We start from the raw sequence: 20,554 nt of genomic DNA on the forward strand, positions 1-20,554 counted from the left end.
ATACTTTTAGAGAGCCAGAGTGCACCAGAGAAGGTGTCATTTGCATAGTGTCTTCCTGACAGAGCATGCAGGAGAAGTAATAGGAGAGCTACAACCTCCAAAAACCATGACTTATGAAAACTTTTATTTTTAGATTGAAGTAGAGCTGACACACAGCGTTGTGTCAGTGTCAGGTGCACAGCAGAGTCCGTCACGTGCACGAGTGTAGTGTGTGACACACGTGGTGTATGGGTTCTTTCCAGATTCTCCCTTATAGGTTACTGCAAAATATTGAGTATTTTGTCATAATCTTGAAACTGTGAGAGATAAAGAAGTAAGAGAAGATGGTGTATTGAAAAGAATAATAGAGCAATCAATCTCTGTATTGCACTGCAAATATACTGCTGGTCTTTGTAAATATTGGTGCAATCCTATTTAATCAACATCTGTTTATTGGCACACTAGGAGTACTTTCGCTGCTTGGGAGAAAGTTTTAAGCACAGACGTGAACAACATATGTTCTCTGGTTCTGCAGTGGCTATTATGGTAACAATGACTAAAAATATTATTGCCCTTGAAATACCTGCTGCTTCTAAAATATTTTTCTTGGCTTCATTCTTCCACCTTCATGAAAATTTTCTTCTACTTTTTTCAAAGGCTATATTTGTAGGATTTGTGAATAAGCTATAGTCATAACATTAATATATTTTTGTTATGCACTGTTGGTTTAAATCTAGTATGTATTAGCTATGCATTATTGGTTTAAATCTAGTTAAAATTTTTATTAGATTGGTTTAAATGCAAATTTTATTTTTAAAGTTCTGTAAATAAAATGCATGTCAAAGTATACTTTAAATAATACAAAATGTTGTGCAATAAAATGTTTTCTCTGAAATTTGTATAAACATAGTAGATTAATAATACACATTTATCTCTAAGATAGTAAAGAAATCAGAAAGGCTTTTGGATAGCAGCCATCCTGACTGGCGTGTAATGGTACCTCATTGTGGTTTTGATTTGCATTTCTCTAATAATGAGTGATGTTGAGCATCTTTTCATGTGTTTGTTAGCCATCTGTATGTCTTCTTTGGAGAAATGTCTGTTTAGTTCTTTGGCCCATTTTTTGATTGGGTCATTTATTTTTCTGGAATTGAGCTGCAGGAGTTGCTTGTATATTTTTGAGATTAATCCTTTGTCTGTTTCTTCATTTGCTATTATTTTCTCCCAATCTGAGGGCTGTCTTTTCACCTTACTTATAGTTTCCTTTGTAGTGCAAAAGCTTTTAAGTTTCATTAGGTCCCATTTGTTTAGTTTTGCTTTTATTTCCAATATTCTGGGAGGTGGGTCATAGAGGATCTTGCTTTGATTTATGTCGGAGAGTGTTTTGCCTATGTTCTCCTCTAGGAGTTTTATAGTTTCTGGTCTTACATTTAGATCTTTAATCCATTTTGAGTTTATTTTTGTGTATGGTGTTAGAAAGTGTTCTAGTTTCATTCTTTTACAAGTGGTTGACCAGCTTTCCCAGCACCACTTGTTAAAGAGGTTGTCTTTTTTCCATTGTATATCCTTGCCTCCTTTGTCAAAGATAAGGTGTCCATAGGTTCGTGGATTTATCTCTGGGCTTTCTATTCTGTTCCATTGATCTACATTTCTGTCTTTGTGCCAGTACCATACTGTCTTGATGACTGTGGCTTTGTAGTAGAGTCTGAAGTCAGGCAGGTTGATTCCTCCAGTTCCATTCTTCTTTCTCAAGATTACTTTGGCTATTCGAGGTTTTTTGTATTTCCATACAAATTGTGAAATCTACAAGCAATAAATGCTGGAGAGGGTGTGGAGAAAAGGGAACCCTCTTACACTGTTGGTGGGAATGCAAACTAGTACAGCCGCTATGGAAAACAGTGTGGAGATTTCTTAAAAAACTGGACATAGAACTGCCATATGACCCAGCAATCCCACTTCTGGGCATACACACTGAGGAAACCAGATCTGAAAGAGACACTTGCACCCCAATGTTCATCGCAGCACTGTTTATAATAGCCAGGACATGGAAGCAACCTAGAGGCCCATCAGCAGATGAATGGATAAGGAAGCTGTGGTACATATACACCATGGAATATTACTCAGCCATTAAAAAGAATTCATTTGAACCAGTCCTAATGAGATGGATGAAGCTGGAGCCCATTATACAGAGTGAAGTAAGCCAGAAAGATAAAGAACATTACAGCATACTGACACATGTATATGGAATTTAGAAAGGTGATAACGATAACCCTATATGCAGAACAGAAAAAGAGACACAGAAATACAGAACAGACTTTTGAACTTTGTGGGAGAATGTGAGGGTGGGATATTTCAAAAGAACAGCATGTATACTATCTATGGTGAAACAGATCACCAGCCCAGGTGGGATGCACGAGACAAGTGCTCCGGCCTGGTGCACTGGGAAGACCCAGAGGAATCGGGTGGAGAGGGAGGTGGGAGGGGGGATCGGGATTGGGAATACATGTAAATCCATGGCTGATTCATATCAATGTATGACAAAACCCACTGGAAAAAAAATAATAAAAAAAAAAAAAAAAAAGAAATCAGAAAGGGTATAAACCTGCAAACACAAAAAGAATAGATGAGGAGATCACAGCACATAGTGATGTCAACGAAATGTCAGAAGGTGAGAAGTGTAAGGAAGAATTAAAGCTTGTGTTACAGACTAGACGAAGATGAAACCTAGGTTCAGTGCGAGAGGTGTCACAATGTGAGCTGCGGAAGACTTTAAAAAAGAAGGACCAGTTACCTTTGAATAGTTGAGAAAGACGGTGTTGCTCTCGAGAGTGCCTGTGTATGTGTGGGTTGAAGGATTGTGGCAGGTGCTAAAACAGGAGGCCTGAGTGAGATTACTTGTAAGTAAAGAACACCAATGCTCTCCACAGCTCTTTATAGTAGTGTTAGCCGTTCAGTCGTGTCTGACTCTTTGCGACCCCATGGACTATAGCCTGCCAGGCTCCTCTGTCCATGGGATGTTTCCAGGCAAGAATACTGGAGTGGGTTGCCATTCCCTTCTCCAGGGGATCTTTCTGACCCAGGGATCAAACCTGGGTCTGCTGCATGGCATGCAGATTCTTTACTGTTTGAGCCACCATGGGATTTATAACAAGCAATAATTGCTTTCTAAATCCAGAAGAAAATTGGAAGTTAGTCTTTGGTGAATTAAGAACTTCACATACAAAATTGTTCCAAACTTTGTGTATTACCTGGGCTTCCCTGGTGGCTCAGATGGTAAATAATCTGCCTGCAATGCAAGAAGTTTAACACACATAAAACCAGAACATTTTAATAAATATACATATTTATATATTGAGTAGATATTCTTCACCGTAGCTGTGTAAATTTTTAAAGATATGAGATATGGTAATGAGATTTGTAATCCACAGGGCCAGAGAATCCAAATCACAGGAGAGGGGCTTCTACCTCTAGAAATGAAGTAGTCTTGGTTGCCCAGGGACCATTTCTTACAACAGGTTCTTTAGGGTTAATCTTCTATTTGCACTATTTCTCTAGAAGACACAGGCAATATTGAGGCTTTCTTAGGTTTATTCTCACAGAGGTAACCAGAAAATTCTAAGTAATTAAAGTGGTTTTGGCAGAGGAAGATAATTCTGGAAACTCACAGAAGTTAAGGGGAAGTGTCTTGGGTAAAGAACATTTTATTGGGGAAATGTCAATGTCATTGTCTTGGGGAAAGAACACTGTAGTGGAGTTTGGAAGAAAAATAATAGAATATAAACTCTGAGCCAGCGATGGCCAAGGCAGCAGAAGCATGCCAGTAGAACTGATTCATCCTCTGGAGGAAATTCCACTAAGGCTCTGAGTCATTCACTGTTTTTAAGATATGTGTGAGTTTAAGGTGTCTAATATAATGATTTGATATATGTATATATTTTGAAGTGATAACACTGATAAGGTTAGTGAACACATCTTTCACTGCACATAATTACCAGGGTTTTTGTCTTGTTGTTATTATGGTGAGTATATTTAAGGTCTGCACTCCCAGCCACTCTCAAATGAAAAGTACAGTATTGTTAACCATAGTCACAGTTAATAAGCAAGACCAGCTTAGAGGAACACAATCTAAGATAATAGGCATTTGGGATATCAAGTGATCTTTTTTCTCTTATACTCTTATTTGGCTTACATGTTCCTTTTAGAAAGATTTTCTCCCCATAGTAGATGAAAGAGCATGGTATACAGGCTGAAAAGGAAGGTTTTATATTTTTATGTTTAAGAGTGAATCATGGTGCTTTTCTAATTTCAAAACTAATATCAGACCCATCATTGGATAAAGAGCAACAGCATCTACCTCCTTCTAACTTACTAAAAATGACTCAGTTGTGTGCAGAGGTGTAAATCTTGATCTCTACATCCTTACTGTGCATTTAAATTTGCAACCTAAGACATAATTTGTTTGATCTTTGCTGTTTTTATGCATCAGAGTCCCTCATAGGCACAGGTATGAGAAGGACTTTTAACCAGAGAGTTCAGTAGTTAGAGATGTAACCACCAGAGGGTGGTGCACCTCTGCTGATCAGAACATGTGGAGGGTTCATCTGAGTGGATTCTGAATGGATAGGTAGACTTGGGGCAGAAGCAGAGCCTTTTCCTTATTGGCTGGGTAGACAATAAAAGAAACCACTAGAGAAAAGAAGGGATCACTTGGTAACAGAAGCCGCTCTCCTGGCCGGAGACAGCAGGCCCACAATTGATCCTAAATGGGAAAAACAATGAAGACACCCATTGGAGCTTTAATCACATTCTTGTGGCTGCAGCTGGACTGTGAGTTGAGGGTTTAAGGGAAATACAGTGTATTAGTAGATATTCTTTAGATGCCAAGACTGGCTTTATTCAGGTTTCTTCTAGTTATTGTATAAAAGGAAAAGTAAACTCTAGAGCTAAATAATCTGACAACCCTTCTCCTTTCTCTGACTTCTGCTTTCTCCATAGGTGTCAGCCTGGGAAATGAGGTGGAGCAGAGTCCTTCTACCCTGAGTGTCCAGGAGAGAAACAGCTCTGTTATCACCTGCACTTATACAGATGGTAACTCAGACTACTTCCCTTGGTATAAGCAAGAACCTGGGAAAGGTCCCCAGCTCCTTATAGCTATTCTTTCAAATAAGGGCAAAAAGGAAGACCAGAGACTGACTGTTTTGTTGAATAAGACGGCCAAACATCTCTCCCTGCACATTGCAACCACTGAAGCTGGAGACTCAGCTGTCTACTTCTGCGCAGCAAGGACACAGTGCTTCCCAGGCATCTTCTCTCTGTACTCAAACCTGTGACTGGGGCAGCCCCCTTCCTTTGGTGCAACCTTCAAATATGACAAATGTTATATTGTTTGTCTGCAGGTGGAAACTGATGTGCTAGTCATAAAAAACATGTGAAAGAAAGTGAAAGTCACTCAGTTGTGCCCAACTCTTTGCTACACTATGGACTATACAGTCCATGGGATTCTCCAGGCCAGAATACTGGAATGGGTAGCCTTTCCCTTCTCCAGGGGATCTTCCTAATCCAGGGGTCGAACCCAGGTCTCCCGCATTGCAGGCAGCTTCTTAACAGCTGAGCCACAGGGGAAGCCCAAGAATATTGGAATGGGTAGCCTATCCCTTCTCCAGGGGACCTTCCAGACCCAGGAATCAACCCGGGGTCTCCAGCATTGCAGGTGATTCTTTACCAACTGAGCTATCAGGGAAGCCATAAAAAGCATTGGATAAGAATATTAGGCTCAACAGTAGCTAGAAAGGGTTAGAACATGTTGTTGGACACCTGTTGCTTACTGAATTATTGAAGAGAGTCATTAATTTACTGATTTATTTTGAAATTGTAAGACCGACTTTACATTTTGCCATTCAGACTCCTGTTCTATAAATAATCCCCCTGTTATCCATATCACAATCCTTATTATGAATGAGTTTTTAAAATATTGTGCCTTGAAAACAGCATATTTTTCTGATTATACAAATTGCATGCCAAATATAACAAAATGCTTTATGTAATTAATATGATTTGACAATTCTATGATCACACAATGTCACTAATATTATTTACTCTTTTTATAAATTCCTATCTTAATTAGTATCTTTTTCCACTTAATATTAAATATTGAACTGAGCATTCCTCATTTCATTGTCTTGTTCCCAAACATCAGCTTTGAAATAGCTCTATAAAAAATATTAATAAATTACAATTTTACATTGTCTGACATCCTTTTTATGTGCATTGACCACCTTCTTATTGAGAAAATGTGATGTGTGTTTTCCTTTAGTGTCCAGTAACAGTATATATTTTTTGTGTGTTTGAGGAAAAGTCAGATAGAAAGTGATCTGAAAATGTCATGTTCAAATGATTGCAAATCAAATGGTGTATTTGCCTTCTCCTGTCTCTGGACAATTTGCTGCGAACTTCATGGCCTTCTCTTGCTGTTAGGAGGCCAGTCTGGGTGTTGATAGCCCCCATGTTTCTTCCTTTCCTTAGGGGGAGGCTGGCTGCTCACATCTGTCTGTTTCCTCCAGGCCAGCAGGGTGGGGCCGCCACTGCCCATGCTCACGAGGCATCTGCAGAGCCTCACTCTGGCTGCTCTTTGAGTCCTGGAGCAGCGACAGGGTGGGGTGGTGTTTGAGTCAGACGTTGTGTGATGGCTGGTACCCCTGGGCCACTTTTGATGATTGGCAGGCAAGGCATCCCTGGTGACTGGTGGGCAGTCCTGAGGGAGCCAGTGCCCTGGCAGTAGGAAACTTGTCCACTTTACTGCCCTCCTGGAGACCTGGCTGCCGTTCCCAGGGGCTCCCCACTCCCCAGCTGAGCAGCACACCTAAGTGTTCTGGGTGAGGAGAGAAAGGGGCGAGTCTTCTCTGTAGGTTCTCCCAAAGCTGGAGAGCAGATGCTCACTCACAGGCTCCCACTTTCCTCTGTGGAGAAATCGCAGGTCACGAATGAATGTTTCTCCTGGAGCCCAGCTGTGTGCTGTGAGGGAGGGGTGAGGAAGGTAATGGGAAATTGTTCCCCTAACTCTCTGCAGTGTGTCTGACGTCAGACGGTGTGCTGGAACTTCTCTGCTGGATTTCTGGACTTCTCAAAGCTCCCTTGGAGTATGACTGTGAAAATTGGCGTTTTTTGGCGGGGTGAAAAGATGGTAGAAGATTCCTCTTTTGCTATTTTGAATTCAGTATATGAAATCTTAATTCCCAAGTAATTACATAGAAAAATGGACTATTTTTTATTTATATTTCTGTTTATTTTGAATTTTAATCCACTGTGGAGATCAAGTAGCCATCACGAGATCCTGACACAGAACAGCCTCACTGCTCCCCAGAACGCCCCGTGCTCCCCTTTTGTGAAGACAAACCGCCTGATTCCTGTGCTGTGCTGTGCTTAGTCATTCAGCTGTGTCTGACTCTTCTCGACCCCACGGGCCATAGCCTGCCCAGGCTCCTCTGTCCACAGGGATTCTCCAGGCAAGAATATTGGAGAGGGTTGTCATGCCCTCCTAAAGGGGATCTTTCCAACCTAGGGATCAAATTCAGATTTCCCACATTGCAGGCAAATTCTTTATTGACTGAACTACCAGGGAAGCCCATGAATACTGGAGTGGGTAGCCTATCCCTTCTCCAGGGCATCTTCCCAACCCAGGAATTGAACTGGGGTCCCCTGCATTGCAGGCAGATTCTTTACCAGCTGAGCTACAAGGGAAGCACCCCCTGCCCATGCGTAACTCATTTCTAAAATTTAAAAAATATATAAATTCAGAGTTTGATGTGAGACTGTCCAAAGAATTGTTCTGGGTATGGATGTACTTTGAGTAACAGGGTACAATCATGAGATCCTTAAACTGAGAAGTTTAAAGGACTTAAATAATATGAAGAGAAATTAATGATACTTCATATTTAGTCAACCAGTTGTTAGAAAAAAGTTGGGTGTTTTTAAATTAGAGAACAATTCCTACTGTATGTGGTTCCATTAAACTTAATGGAGATTTCACTGCAAGATCTAAAGATGCTTCAAACAATTTCGCTGAGGCTGTCATTACTGTGACAGGAAGATGTGAAGTGAATAGTGAAGTGAAAGTCACTCAGTCATGTCTGACTCCTTGCTACCCCATGTACTATACTGTCCATGGATTTCTCCAGCCAGAATACTGGAGTGGGTAACCTTTCCCTTCTCCAGGGGATCTTCCCAACCCAGGGATCGAACCCAGGTCTCCCGCATTGCAGGCAGATTCTTTACCAGCTGAGCCACAGGGGAAGCCCAAGAATACTGGAGTGGGTAGTCTATCCCTTCTATAGCAGATCTTCCCAACCCAGGAATCTAATTGGGCTCTCCTGCATTGCAGGTGGATTCTTTACCAACTGAGCTATCAGGGGAAGATAAGTTTTGGCTAATGTATCAAGAAATAGGCTGTGATAGGCAGTGGGTCTTTGTTGTTTGCCATGGTGTTGAGTCATATCCCTAGGCATGGCTTTCCTATTATATTCATACACAAACAAAGATTTATTACAGACAGGAAGTGGTTAGGGCTGTGGTAGCACAGGTGTAGGGTTGGGGGTGGAATCAGTGGTGATCTTATGGTTAGCTGTCTTATGGAGGTGTATGAGATCACCTGCTATGTATTTCCTTTAGAGCTGGGCATACAGGATATATAACAGTTTGGTACGGCTTGTTTATGGTCCCAGTTGAGTTAATGGGATGAATATCAGTTCAAAGGCTTGATAACCTAATGACAAACCTAAGGTATCTAATCTGGCTTTCATGAACAGAGCTGCACTGTCAAAATTAGTAGAGAATAAAAGGGGATTGCTGTGACAGGAGTCAATCTCTGCAACCTCAGCCTAAGCTCTTTAGCAAAGGGTGATTAGATTTTCCTGCTTTGGCCCCAAGGTGGGCAACTGAAAATATTGATAGTGAGGAGAAGCATTATGGTAACAATAGGCAGAAAGTGAAGAGGCACTAAAAAGCCTTTTAGTGAAAGAGGAGAGTGAAAAAGTTGGCTTAAAGCTCGACATTCAGAAAACTAAGATCATGGCATCTGGTCCCATCACTTCATGGGAAATAGATGGGGAAACAGTGGAAACAGTGGCTGGCTTTATTCTGGGGGGCTCCAAAATCACTGCAGATGGTGATTGCAGCCATGAAATGCTTACTGCTTGGAAGGAAAGTTATGACCAACCTAGATGGCATATTAAAAAGCAGAGACATTACTTTGCCAGCAAAGGTCTGTCTAGTCAAGGCTTTGGTTTTTCCAGTGGTCATGTGCAGATGTGAGAGTTGGACTATGAAGAAAACTGAGTGCTGAAGAATTGATGCTTTTGAATTGTGGTGTTGGAGAAGACTATTGAGAGACTCTTGGACTGCAAGGAGATCCAACCAGTCCATCCTAAAGGAGATCAGTCCTGGGTGTTCATTGGAAGGACTGATGTTGAAGCTGAAACTCCAATACTTTGGCCACCTCATGCGAAGAGTTGACTCATTGGAAAAGACCCTGATGCTGGGAGGGATTGGGGGCAGGAGGAGAAGGGGATGACAGAGGATGAGATGGCTGGATGGTACCACCAACTTGATGGACATGAGTTTGAGTAAACTCCGGGTGTTTGTGATGGACAGGGAGGCCTGGCGTGCTGCGATTCATGGGGTCGCAAAGAGTTGGACACAACTAAGAACTGAACTGAACTGAACTGAGGCAGAATAGAAGAGCTAAAGTGCTTTGTCTTCTTACCATAAAGTGATTTATTTCTACCTTAGGTAGAAGAACAGAACACAGATGTGAGATTGCATGGTTAGTGTGTCTTATATTATTTCCATAATACATTACCGATAACAGTTTTAAATAAGAGCTGCTCACTCATTTCCTTCACAGAAGCAATGACCCAACACAGCATTGTGTGTGTGTGTGGGGGGGGGGGGGTCTTCCTTGCAGTATCAAATTTAATTTGTGTTTATTTTAAGATGTAATTGCTACCAGTCGAAGAGCTGGTTAATACAAAAGGAAGTTTGGGGTGAGTAGGACTCTCACCTGGTTTATAGAGAAGTTGATGTAACCCACAACAACTTGCTACTCAACTAACTACATCAACTTGCTACTCAACTTGTTACATCAACTAACCCCTGTTTCCTGTTGTGGGGCAGCAGCAGCACATACCCAGCAGTTCTTCCCTCACCCTCTCAGGCTCACCTCACCTTGCAAAGCCTTGACACTGAAGAAGAAGATATTTTCCATCTAGTGGATGAGCTGAAACATGCTTCTCTCCAGCCTTCTGAAGGTGGTCGTGGCTTCACTGTGTTTCGGTAAGGATGGTCCCAGTGGGATTGTGCCTACTCTGTGACCTAAGGACCAAGGGAACAGGCAGTCTTAAGGGTACCCTGGGAAGGAAGCCTAGCCGAGTGTAAAGTAGAATTTCTTTATTCTACACCATTTATTCCTAAACCTCTGTTGTTTTTGTTCAGTAGCTAAGTTGTGTCTGACTCTTTGCAACCCCATGGACTGCAGAACACCAGGTTCCCCTGTTCCTCTCTATCTCCTGGAGTTTGCTCAAATTCTCGTCCATTGAGTCAGTGATACTATCTACTCATTCCATCTTCTGCTGCACCCTTCTTTTCTCTTCAATCTTTCCCAGCATCAGGGTCTTTTCCAATATGTCTGCTCTTTGCCTCAGGTGGCCAAAGTATTGGAGCTTCAGCTTCAGCATCAATCCTTTCAGTGAATATTCAGGGTTGATTTCCTTTAGGATTGACTAGTTTGATCTCCTTGCAGTCCAAGGGACTCTCAAGAGTCTGCTCCAGCACCACAATATGAAAGCATCAATTCTTGAGCACTCAGCCTCCTTTCTGGTCCAACTCACATCCATATATGACTATTGGAAAACCCATAGCTTTGACTATACAGATCTTTACTGGCAAAGTGATGTCTCTGTTTTTTAATACACTGTCTAGGTTATTCGTAGCTTTCCTTCCAAGGACCAAGTGCTTTTTAATTTCATGGCTGCAGTCTACTTCTATCTGTTTTTTCCCTCTAGGATTCAGTATTGCCCAGGAAGTAACTCAACACCAACCACCAATGTCAGTGCAGGAGAAAGAAACTGTGACCCTGGATTGCACATACAACACCAGTGATACAACTTATAGTCTGTTCTGGTACAAGCAACACAGCAGTGGGGTGATGACCTTCCTCATTCGCCAGGACTCTCATAACAAGCAAAATGCCACAAAAGGCCGCTACTCATTGAATTTCCAGAAGGCAAGCAAATTCATCAAACTTACCATCTCAGCTTCACAACTGGAGGACTCTGCAGTGTATTTCTGTGCACTGAGGGAGCCCACAGTGAGAGGCGTGCAGGAGGGACCTGCACCAAAACCCAGAGTTCTAATGATACACCCACCTGCGGTAGGGACCAGGGTGGGGAATTGCCTTCACAGACAGGAGTGGTTAGTACTGCGGCAGCACAGGTGTAGGTTTAGAGGGGAAATACTCACTCTAAGAAAGTATTTCTCTAGGTTCATAGACCATGTCTAGAGCTATCACTCATCGAAAACATTTTTATCCCTGAAAATTTGGATTTAAATTTCTTATCAAAGACAAATATAACCACCAAAATCTTTACCGTATGGTAATTAGATAAAACTAGAAGAATTGACTAAGGAAATTCAAAAATGTCTGAATTAAAAATCGGTTAAAATATGTGTGAATTATTGGTCGTTCAGATCAGGTCAGTTCAGTTCAGTTGCTCACCCATGTCCAGCTCTTTGCGACCCCACGGACTGCAGCACACCAGGCCTCCCTGTCTATCATCAACTCCCGGAATCTATTCAAGCTCATGTCCATTGAGTTGGTGATGCCATCCAACCATCTCATCTTCTGTTGTCCCCTTTTTCTCCCACCTTCTGTCTTTCCCAGAATCAGAGTCTTTTCCAATGAGTCAGTTCTTCACATCAGGTGGCCAAAGTATTGGAGTTTCAGCTTCAACATCAGTCCTTCCAGTGAATATTCAGGACCGATTTCCTTTAGGATGGACTGGTTGGATCTCCTTGCAGTCCAAGAGACCCTCAAGAGTCTTCTCCAACACCACTGTTCAAAAGCATCAATTCTTCGGCACTCAGCTTTCTTTATAATCCAACCCTCATATCCATACATGACTGCTGGAAAAACCATAGCCTTGACTAGATGGACCTTTGTTGGCAGAGTAATGTCTCTGCTTTTTAATATGCTGTCTAGGTTGGTAGAAACTTTTCTTCCAAGGAGTAAGTGTCCTTTAATTTCATGGCTGCAGTCACCATCTGTAGTCATTTTCAAGCCCCCCAAAATAAAGTCTGTCATGTTTCCACTGTTTCCCCATCTATTTGTCATGAAGTAATGGAACCAGATGCCATGATCTTGGTTTTCTGAATGTTGAGCTTTAAGCCAACTTTTTCACTCTCTTCTTTCACTTTCATCAAGAGGCTCTTTAGTTCTTCACTTTCTTCCATAAGGGTGGTGTCATCCGGGTATCTGAGGTTATTGATATTTCTCCCAGCAATCTTGATTCCAGCTTGTGCTTCATCCAGCCCAGCGTTTCTCATGATGTACTCTGCATATAAGTTAAATAAGCAGGATGACAATATATAACCTTGACATACTCCTTTCCCGATTTGGAACCAGTCTGTTGTTCCATGTCCAGTTCTAACTGTTGCTTCCTGACCTGCAAACAGATTTCTCAAGAGGTGGGTCAGGTGGTCTGGTATTCCCATCTCTTTAAGAATTTTCCACAGATCAATTTGTTCAATAAATATTTATTGTATTTATGTTATATTACCAACATTACTTGGAATGAGGAAGGTGGTGAAATCTCTCTATGGTAGTCCTCTTTTTGAATATCTGTTTGAACACAGTTTTATACCATTTAATGAATAAATTTATTTTAGATGTATTAATGGAATCAATGTACTCTCATTTACTTTCCAAAATGTTTAATATGTCACAAACTTTATGCTAATACTCATTCTGCATTATTAACACCTCTAGCATGAAATAGCTCAATTTCTATAATATAGTTTAACTGCCTCCCATCAATCTTACTCACAAAGTGATTAATAATTAGCTGCTCTTAGAAGGACATGACATAGTGAAGGAGAAGAGTATGAATTGTCTTCTTTCTCTGCTCTTGCCCTTTGCTGTACCACTCTTCAAAAAGCATTTTTACCATCATGTGACTGATTTTGCAACCCTGTAGGGCCTGTTTTTCAATCAGTGTTAACACAGTCCAAAATACTCCTTGTCTCCAATATCCTCCTACCTCTAACCTCATTTTCTCAGCACCTTAAAATGTGAATGGTAATAGATGATTGATAAGTGGTCTTGTATTATGACTCCCTCTTATATTTGCATTTGGAAGCAGATGTGTAAAGTAGAATTCTTAAAATACTCCCTTAATTTTTTTAAATTAAATTTTTATCATTTTGACATTCATTTTTACTATTTTAACTATTTTAAGTGTTCAGTACAGTGATACTAAGTACACTTGCATTGTTGTTCAGCAAACACCATCCATCTCTAGTACTCTTTGCATCTTGAAAAATTGAAAATATATACTCATTAAAGACAAACTCCTCAGGACTTCCCTAGTAGTCCAGTGATTAAGACTCCATGCTTACAATGCAGGGGACACAAGTTTGATCCCTGGTCAAGGAACTGATATTCCCCATGCCTCAATGTGCAGACAAAAACATAAATTAAAAAAAAAAAAAAGACTAACTCCTCATTCCCTTGTCCTTCCAACCCATGGCCACTACTGTTCTCCTTTCTCTTTCTACGAGTTTGACTACTTTAGATAACTCATATAAGTCAAATTACAAAATATTGGTCATTTTGTGACATTTCTTTGATTATAATGTCCTCAAATTTCATCCACGTTGTAGATTTTTTTTATACCTTTCTAAAGGTGAAAAATATTCCATTGTACACATACACTATTTTTTGTCTACTCATTCATCTGTTGATGAACATTTGGGTTCGTTCCACCTTTTGGTAGAAACATGGATATATGAATATCTCAGTATTTGGGGTATATATCCAAATTCTTTCAAGTGTTTTGAATATAATATAATCAGAAGTAGTATTGCTGGATCACATGGCAGTACAGTTTTTAAATTTTTGAGAAACATTTATCCTGGTTAGTCTGAAAAACTATGCTCTAGACTAGTTTATCACATGCCTATTTCAAGGGAAAGAGAAATAGAGTGACCAATAGTCATGAATGAGGTTTCAGAATTCTAGTGGTTTATGGAAACCTAGAAGCGTTTGTCACCCTGTATGAAGTGGTCAAGGCACTACCTGGCGGTTATCCCCTGAATTGCAGCTTGATTTTTTTTTTTTTTAATTTTATATTATATTGGAGTATAGCTGATTAACAATGTTGCGATAGTTTCAGGGGGACAGCAAAGGAATTCAGCCACACAGGTACTTGTATCCATTCTCCCCCAAGCTCCCATCCCATCCAAGCTGCCACGTATCATTAGGCAGAGTTTCCTGTGCTATACATTAGGTCCTTGTTGGTTATCCATTTTAAATAGAGCAGTGTGTACATGTCCATCCCAAACTCCCTAACTATCTCTCCCCCTATTCTTCCCCTTTGGCAACCGTGAGTTTGTTCTCTATGTCTGTGAGTCTGTTTCTGTTTTGTAAACAAGTTCATGAGTATTCTTCTTTCCTCTTTTGGCTAGAGGGCCAAATCTATAATTATTTAATTAGTTCAATTTGAATAAGTAAAGAACCTATTAAAAGACTGTCTTAAAATATTTCAAAGATTTGAGTAGTAATTTTGCTGCCCTCTCTCTCTCAAAATTTCTCTGAAAATAATCTATAGGGGAAAAAAGGAAACAGATTTTTGCTATTAGACAGGTCTGTGTTCAAAACTATTAACTCTAAAATTAAGTTTCCAGATAGCTTTGTTTTACTATTTGTAAGACAATAGAATGATATCTTCTTTAATATTTTGTTGTGACAATTTATCAGTAATGTATCCACAGAGATTAACAAGTCATAGAAGATTAATGACCGTAACCTCTGTAGCTACAGAAAAACCATTGGACAAAACTCAGTATCTATTCTTGATTAAGAACTCCCAGCAAATTTATAAGACTTAAGGGAATTCATTAAGTTAATAAAGGTTCTCTACAACAAATCTACATCAAATACACTTGATAGCAAAAGACTGAATGCTTTCCTTCAAATTTCAGGAATAAGGGAAGAAATTTGACTCTTACCATTTGTATTGAATATTGTACTATGGGTCCTAGCCAGTGTAATAAAGCAGGGAAAGAAACAAAAATCATACATTTTGGAAAAGAATAAATGAATCTATCTTTAGTCACAGACAGCATAATTATCTGAGCATCAAATGCAAAGGAATTAACAAAAAAGCTACTAGAAAAAAGAAGAAAGTTAAACAAAGTCAAATATATACCTAACATAGGCTCCAGTCATTCTACTCCCAGATATTGACACAAGAGAAATGAAAGTATAACTATAAAAAATCTTATTCACACATGTTCATAGCAGCTTTGTTTGTAATAGCCACAAACTAGGACTAACCTAAATGTCCATCAATAAGTGAATAGATAAACACATCTATAAATAAATCACATCTATATGATGGAATACTACTCAGCAATACAAAGGAATAAAATATGATTATAATAACCATGGAATATATATAATTATGCTGAATGAAAGAAGCTATCAAAGGCACATATGATACCATTTATTTGAAATTACTGAATATGCAAACTATGAGAGAAATGTTGTTTGAAAATGGGAGTAAGAAGTGAAGAGAGGGCTGAAAGGACTAAAAAGAGACAAGAGGAAACTTTTGGGGTGATGCATTGTTCATTATCTTGATTGTGGAGATGGTTTCATGAGTATATACATATGTCAATCTTATTAAGTTAAGGAGGTGCAATTTATTTTAAAGAGAACTATGTATTAATAAAGCCATTAAAATCCAAATATAGCAAATACTTTTCTTCAGTGTTGTACAAGTCTTCTTTTATGACCCTGAAATGCAAAAATACTTCTCCTATATGTACTCATTAGCCTTAAACTATGTTTTTTGAAAGTAGAGATAACAACTATCTGTCTCCATGTGCTATACATTTATTTTCAGTCCTACATCATTACAACCTATTTTGCATTCTTTCTATACACCAGAATTGCCAGCGGATTCTTTACCATCTGAGCCACCAGGGAAACCCACCTACCAGAGAAGAAGTTTGTAACTGATTTTCCAGAATTTCTTTCTGGCGTATTTTTGAGGCAGTTTCTCACTATGTGATTTGGAAGGTGGAGAAGAAAGGAAAGGATATGTGAATCCAAGCAGTATCTGAGCCTGGTTTTTTAAATTTAAATCTGGATTTAGGAAATGGTTCATGTGCTGACTCTGGACTCATGAAATTCCTTGATGTGAAGATGAGAAGAGTGAACTCCAAGAAACAGAATCGGCTAAGCTTCCATCTGTATGCTTAGGGATCTATGGTTATAGGGCTTTACAGAAGGTGAATGCCTCTTAGAACTTCATCTTGATACTCCTCAGAGGTTTTGTTTTATAAAATGAACGGTCATAAAGAGAGAGCTAAAGAAGTACTTGTTTTTGCTGCTGCACTAAGTTACTTCAGTCGTGTTCGACTCTTTGAGACCCCATGGACTGTAGCTCACCAGGCTCCTCCGTCCATGGGATCCTCCAGGCAAGAGTACTGGAGTGGGTTGCCGTTGCCTTCACTCAAAAAGAGAAGTTTTTTTTTTTTTTTTTTTTTGTATTTTTATTTATTTATTTATTAGTTGGAGGCTAATTACTTCACAACATTTCAGTGGGTTTTGCCATACATTGACATGAATCACCCATGGATTTACATGTGTTCCCCATCCCGATCCCCCCTCCCGCCTCCCTCCCCACCCCATCCCTCTAGATCTTCCCAGTGCACCAGCCCTGAGCACTTGTCTCATGCATCCAACCTGCGACCCAACTTCTTGAGGAGCTTTCAAAAATTACAGGTTCATGGGTCTCAACTCTGGATAATGTGATTCATGAAGTTATTGGTGGGCCCAGAATCTGTAATTTTAAGTCATTCACTCATTAATTCTACTTTCAGCTGTCATGTGAATCTTGGCTGAGAGGTCTTTAACAATTTCAAAAGCTGGGAAAGAGTGTCCTAACTCATGCTCTGAGCTTTTGACACAAATCCACTTCTTCAGGGTTTCAAACACTGGGGGAAAATTATTTTGTTAAAGTTTGGCAACAAAATGTGGCAGATAGAATAGAAAGTATCTTTGAGGCTAGATATCAACTAAGAATATACAATGGGATTAGTACTTGTCTGATATACATAGGCCAACCCTCTTATCTTAGAGTCAAGGAAGAAGCAGGAAAATAAGATATTGATCTTAGATAATTCTACAAGGATTTGATAATTTCAATTATGATATATCTTTTGTTTTCACATTTTAATGATTCTGAAATTCAGGATTATTTGACTATTGATGAGACACTGTGACTTTTTTCCTTGAAAAAAATTTTATTAGAAAGATAACATTTCTTACAAATGATATTATTTTAGGACTGAGAAAATATTTTATTTCAAGTAGTAGTGATTCCACAATCAAAGACCCTTTATTCATTACTTTTTTTTGGTATAGTAAATATTCAGTGAGCATGTAATAAACATCGGTCAGGGCTTCCCTGGTGACTCAGTGGTAAAGAATCTACCTGCCAGTGCAGGAGACTCAGATTAGATTCCATCCCCTGGGGAAGAAAATGGCAACTCAATTCAGCATTCTTGAGTGGGAAATCCCACAGACAAAGGAGTCTAGCAGGCTACAGTCCTTAGGGTTGCAAAAGAGTCAGACATGACTGATTCAGTGACTAAACAACAAATAGTTGTCAGTCACTCTTCTATAAATTGGGACACAATGCTGAAAAACAGAGATTCACTCAGTAATGACTTGCTTCTTATTACTTCCTCTGTAATCAGCCACAAACTCTTCTGACAGTCAGTGGATTATAGGTTGGCCCACAATGGATACTGGAGAAGGCAATGGCAACCTACTCCAGTACTCTTGCCTGGAAAATCCCATGGACTGAAGAGCCTAGTGGGGCTGCAGTCCATGGGGTTGGGCATGACTGAGGGATTTCACTTTCACTTTTTATGCATGTTTCATGCTTTTGAGAAGGAAAGTTTCATGCATTGGAGAAGGAAATGGCAACACACTCCAGTGTTCTTGCCTGGAGAATCCCAGGGACAGGAGAGCCTGGTGGGCTGCCATCTATAGGGTCGCACAGAGTCGGACACGACTGAAGCGACTTAGCAGCAGCAGCAGCATAATGGATACATGAGAATATAAAATACTATATTAAAGTGCTTAAGAAAATTGATAACTTCTCGGATACAAAAATACCTGGGATGCTTTGTTAAAGAACTTCCATGTCAGGTAGTATCCTAAAAACAAAACAGAGTTGAGAAATGTTGACAGCTGTTTATCAGATTTCCTAGCTCCACCTAAAGACTGACATGTGCTTCATGGATAAAGTCAAAGATAACATTTTTCTAATTTAGGGAGGAGACCAGGATACTTGGGCTTCCCTGGTGGCTCAGTCGGTAAAGAGTCTGTCTGCAGTGTGGGAGACCCAAGTTCGATCCCTGGGTTGGGAAGATCCCCTGGAGAAGGAAATGGCAACGCACTCCAGTACTCTTACCTGGAAAATCCCATGGATGGAGGAGCCTGGCAGGCTACAGTCCATGGGATTGCAAAGAGCTGGACACGACTGAGCGACTTCACTTTCTTTCCAGTATACATGCATCAAGCTGCCTGGTGGCTCTGAGGGTAAAGCGTCTGTCCACAATTCGGAAGACCTGTGTTCGATCCCTGGGTCAGGAAGATCCCCTGGAGAAGGAAATGGCAACCAACTCCAGTGTTCTTGCCTGGAGAATCCCATGGACAGAGGAGCCTGGCAGGCTACAGTTCACGGGGTCGCAAAGAGTTGGACACGATTTCACTTTCACTTTATTTCATACATGCATCGCATTTTTGTCCCTGTCCACCAGAGGGTGCAGTTTCCTAACGCAGACACATTTCCTGTGTGTCTAAACTTCACTGAAACTAAACCTCACTGTGACTTCAATGTTAAGAGTCAAGAACGTTCTTCAGGAGACACTCTAGAGATTATCTCTTCTCCAGGGTTAGTGACTGTGATACTCTTCCTGCTGGGTAAGCAAAGCGCCTGTAAAAATTTGGATCCTTTCTTCTGTTATGTCAACAAAAACTTTAAGCGTGATTTTATCCCAGAGTTTTATGCCCAAGATCACAGAGAACTCTCTTATTTTCCCCTAGGACAAACCCGTGGAGACTCAGTGAGCCAGATGGACGGCCAAGTGACCCTTTTGGAAGGGGCTACCTTGACTGTGAACTGTACTTATTCAGACACCACGTACCCCACTCTTATCTGGTATGTCCAGTATCCTAGAGAAGGTCCAGAACTCCTCTTGAAAGCCACGAAGGTCAACAACAAGAGAACCAACGAAAGTTTTGAAGCCACATACAATGCAAAAACCACCTCCTTCCACTTGGAGAAAGCCTCAGTCCAGGAGTCAGACTCGGCTGTGTACTACTGCGCTCTGGGTGACACAGTGACGGAAACTGCAGCGGGAGCTGAGCGCAAACTCTGAGCAGCGACGGGGCCTGGATGCACTGTGCTTCCAACAGAGCCTGTGGTTGTTTGTCTCTTAGTCTCTGGTTGATACAAAAAACGTACAAATGGCTAAAGCATAAGAATAAGAAGAAAATATTCCCCATACCCAACTCTTTACTAGTAAAACTGAAAACTCTCTGACACCAATAGTTCCTTTTCCAGGGTCAAAGTAATTTCAAGGTAAAACCACATAAGCAAAGAAGTGGTGTTTTTATTGTTGCAAAGTCATGCTTCCACAAGTTGTTCCAAGTCACCCAGGTAGGTATTACTATGCCTCACTATACTTTCAAAGAACCAAAGTGTGCCAGATGAGGTGTGGTCTGCACAATGTCTTCCTGACAGAGCAGGGCATGAGAGGTGATAGGAGAGCCACAGCCTCCAAAAATTATCATTCTTAATAGAGAAAGAAGGGATGAAAGGAGGAGGAACAAAATCTCATACATAATGAAACAGTGGAAGGAGAGGAAAGGATTTTATTCACATTTATCTCTTTATCCTCCTGGAAGTCTAAGAAATTAGAAAGGGTATACGCCTGAAAATACAGAGAGAACAGAAAAGGAGTTAGCGGCACATAGTGCTGTCAGCAGATTTCAGAGGATGAGAAGTGTAAGGAAGAACGAAGACTCGTCTCGTAGAATAGTTGAAGGAGGAGCCTAGACCTTGTGTGAGATGCATCAGAATGTGTGCTGAGCACCTGTGCAAAGGTTAAGAAAACACGGCACCAATCATCTTTGAATAATTGGGAAAGATGGTGTTGCCCCAATAAGTGCACATGTGTGAGTGTTGAGGGTTTTGGGGAGCACTAAAACAGGAGGCCTGAGTGA

At 40.4% G+C, this 20,554-nt stretch overlaps 3 gene segments (V, D, J or C); all 3 read left to right on the forward strand.

The window, feature by feature from the left end:
* Positions 1-4,693: 4,693 nt before the first annotated feature.
* LOC133067048 (T cell receptor alpha variable 13-1-like) lies at positions 4,694-5,309 on the forward strand. The segment is given in 2 exon segments: positions 4,694-4,806; positions 4,975-5,309. Coding segments are annotated over 2 exon segments (399 nt in total).
* A 4,876-nt stretch (positions 5,310-10,185) lies between these two features.
* LOC133067049 (T cell receptor alpha variable 14/delta variable 4-like) lies at positions 10,186-15,234 on the forward strand. The segment is given in 3 exon segments: positions 10,186-10,305; positions 11,034-11,338; positions 15,229-15,234. Coding segments are annotated over 3 exon segments (360 nt in total).
* Positions 15,235-19,056: 3,822 nt separating this feature from the next.
* Positions 19,057-19,707, forward strand: LOC133067051 (T cell receptor alpha variable 9-2-like). The segment is given in 2 exon segments: positions 19,057-19,249; positions 19,373-19,707. Coding segments are annotated over 2 exon segments (528 nt in total).
* The last annotated feature ends 847 nt before the right edge of the window (positions 19,708-20,554 follow it).

The sequence above is a fragment of the Dama dama genome, chromosome 12, assembly GCF_033118175.1.
Source record: "Dama dama isolate Ldn47 chromosome 12, ASM3311817v1, whole genome shotgun sequence".
Classification (NCBI taxonomy): domain Eukaryota; kingdom Metazoa; phylum Chordata; class Mammalia; order Artiodactyla; family Cervidae; genus Dama; species Dama dama.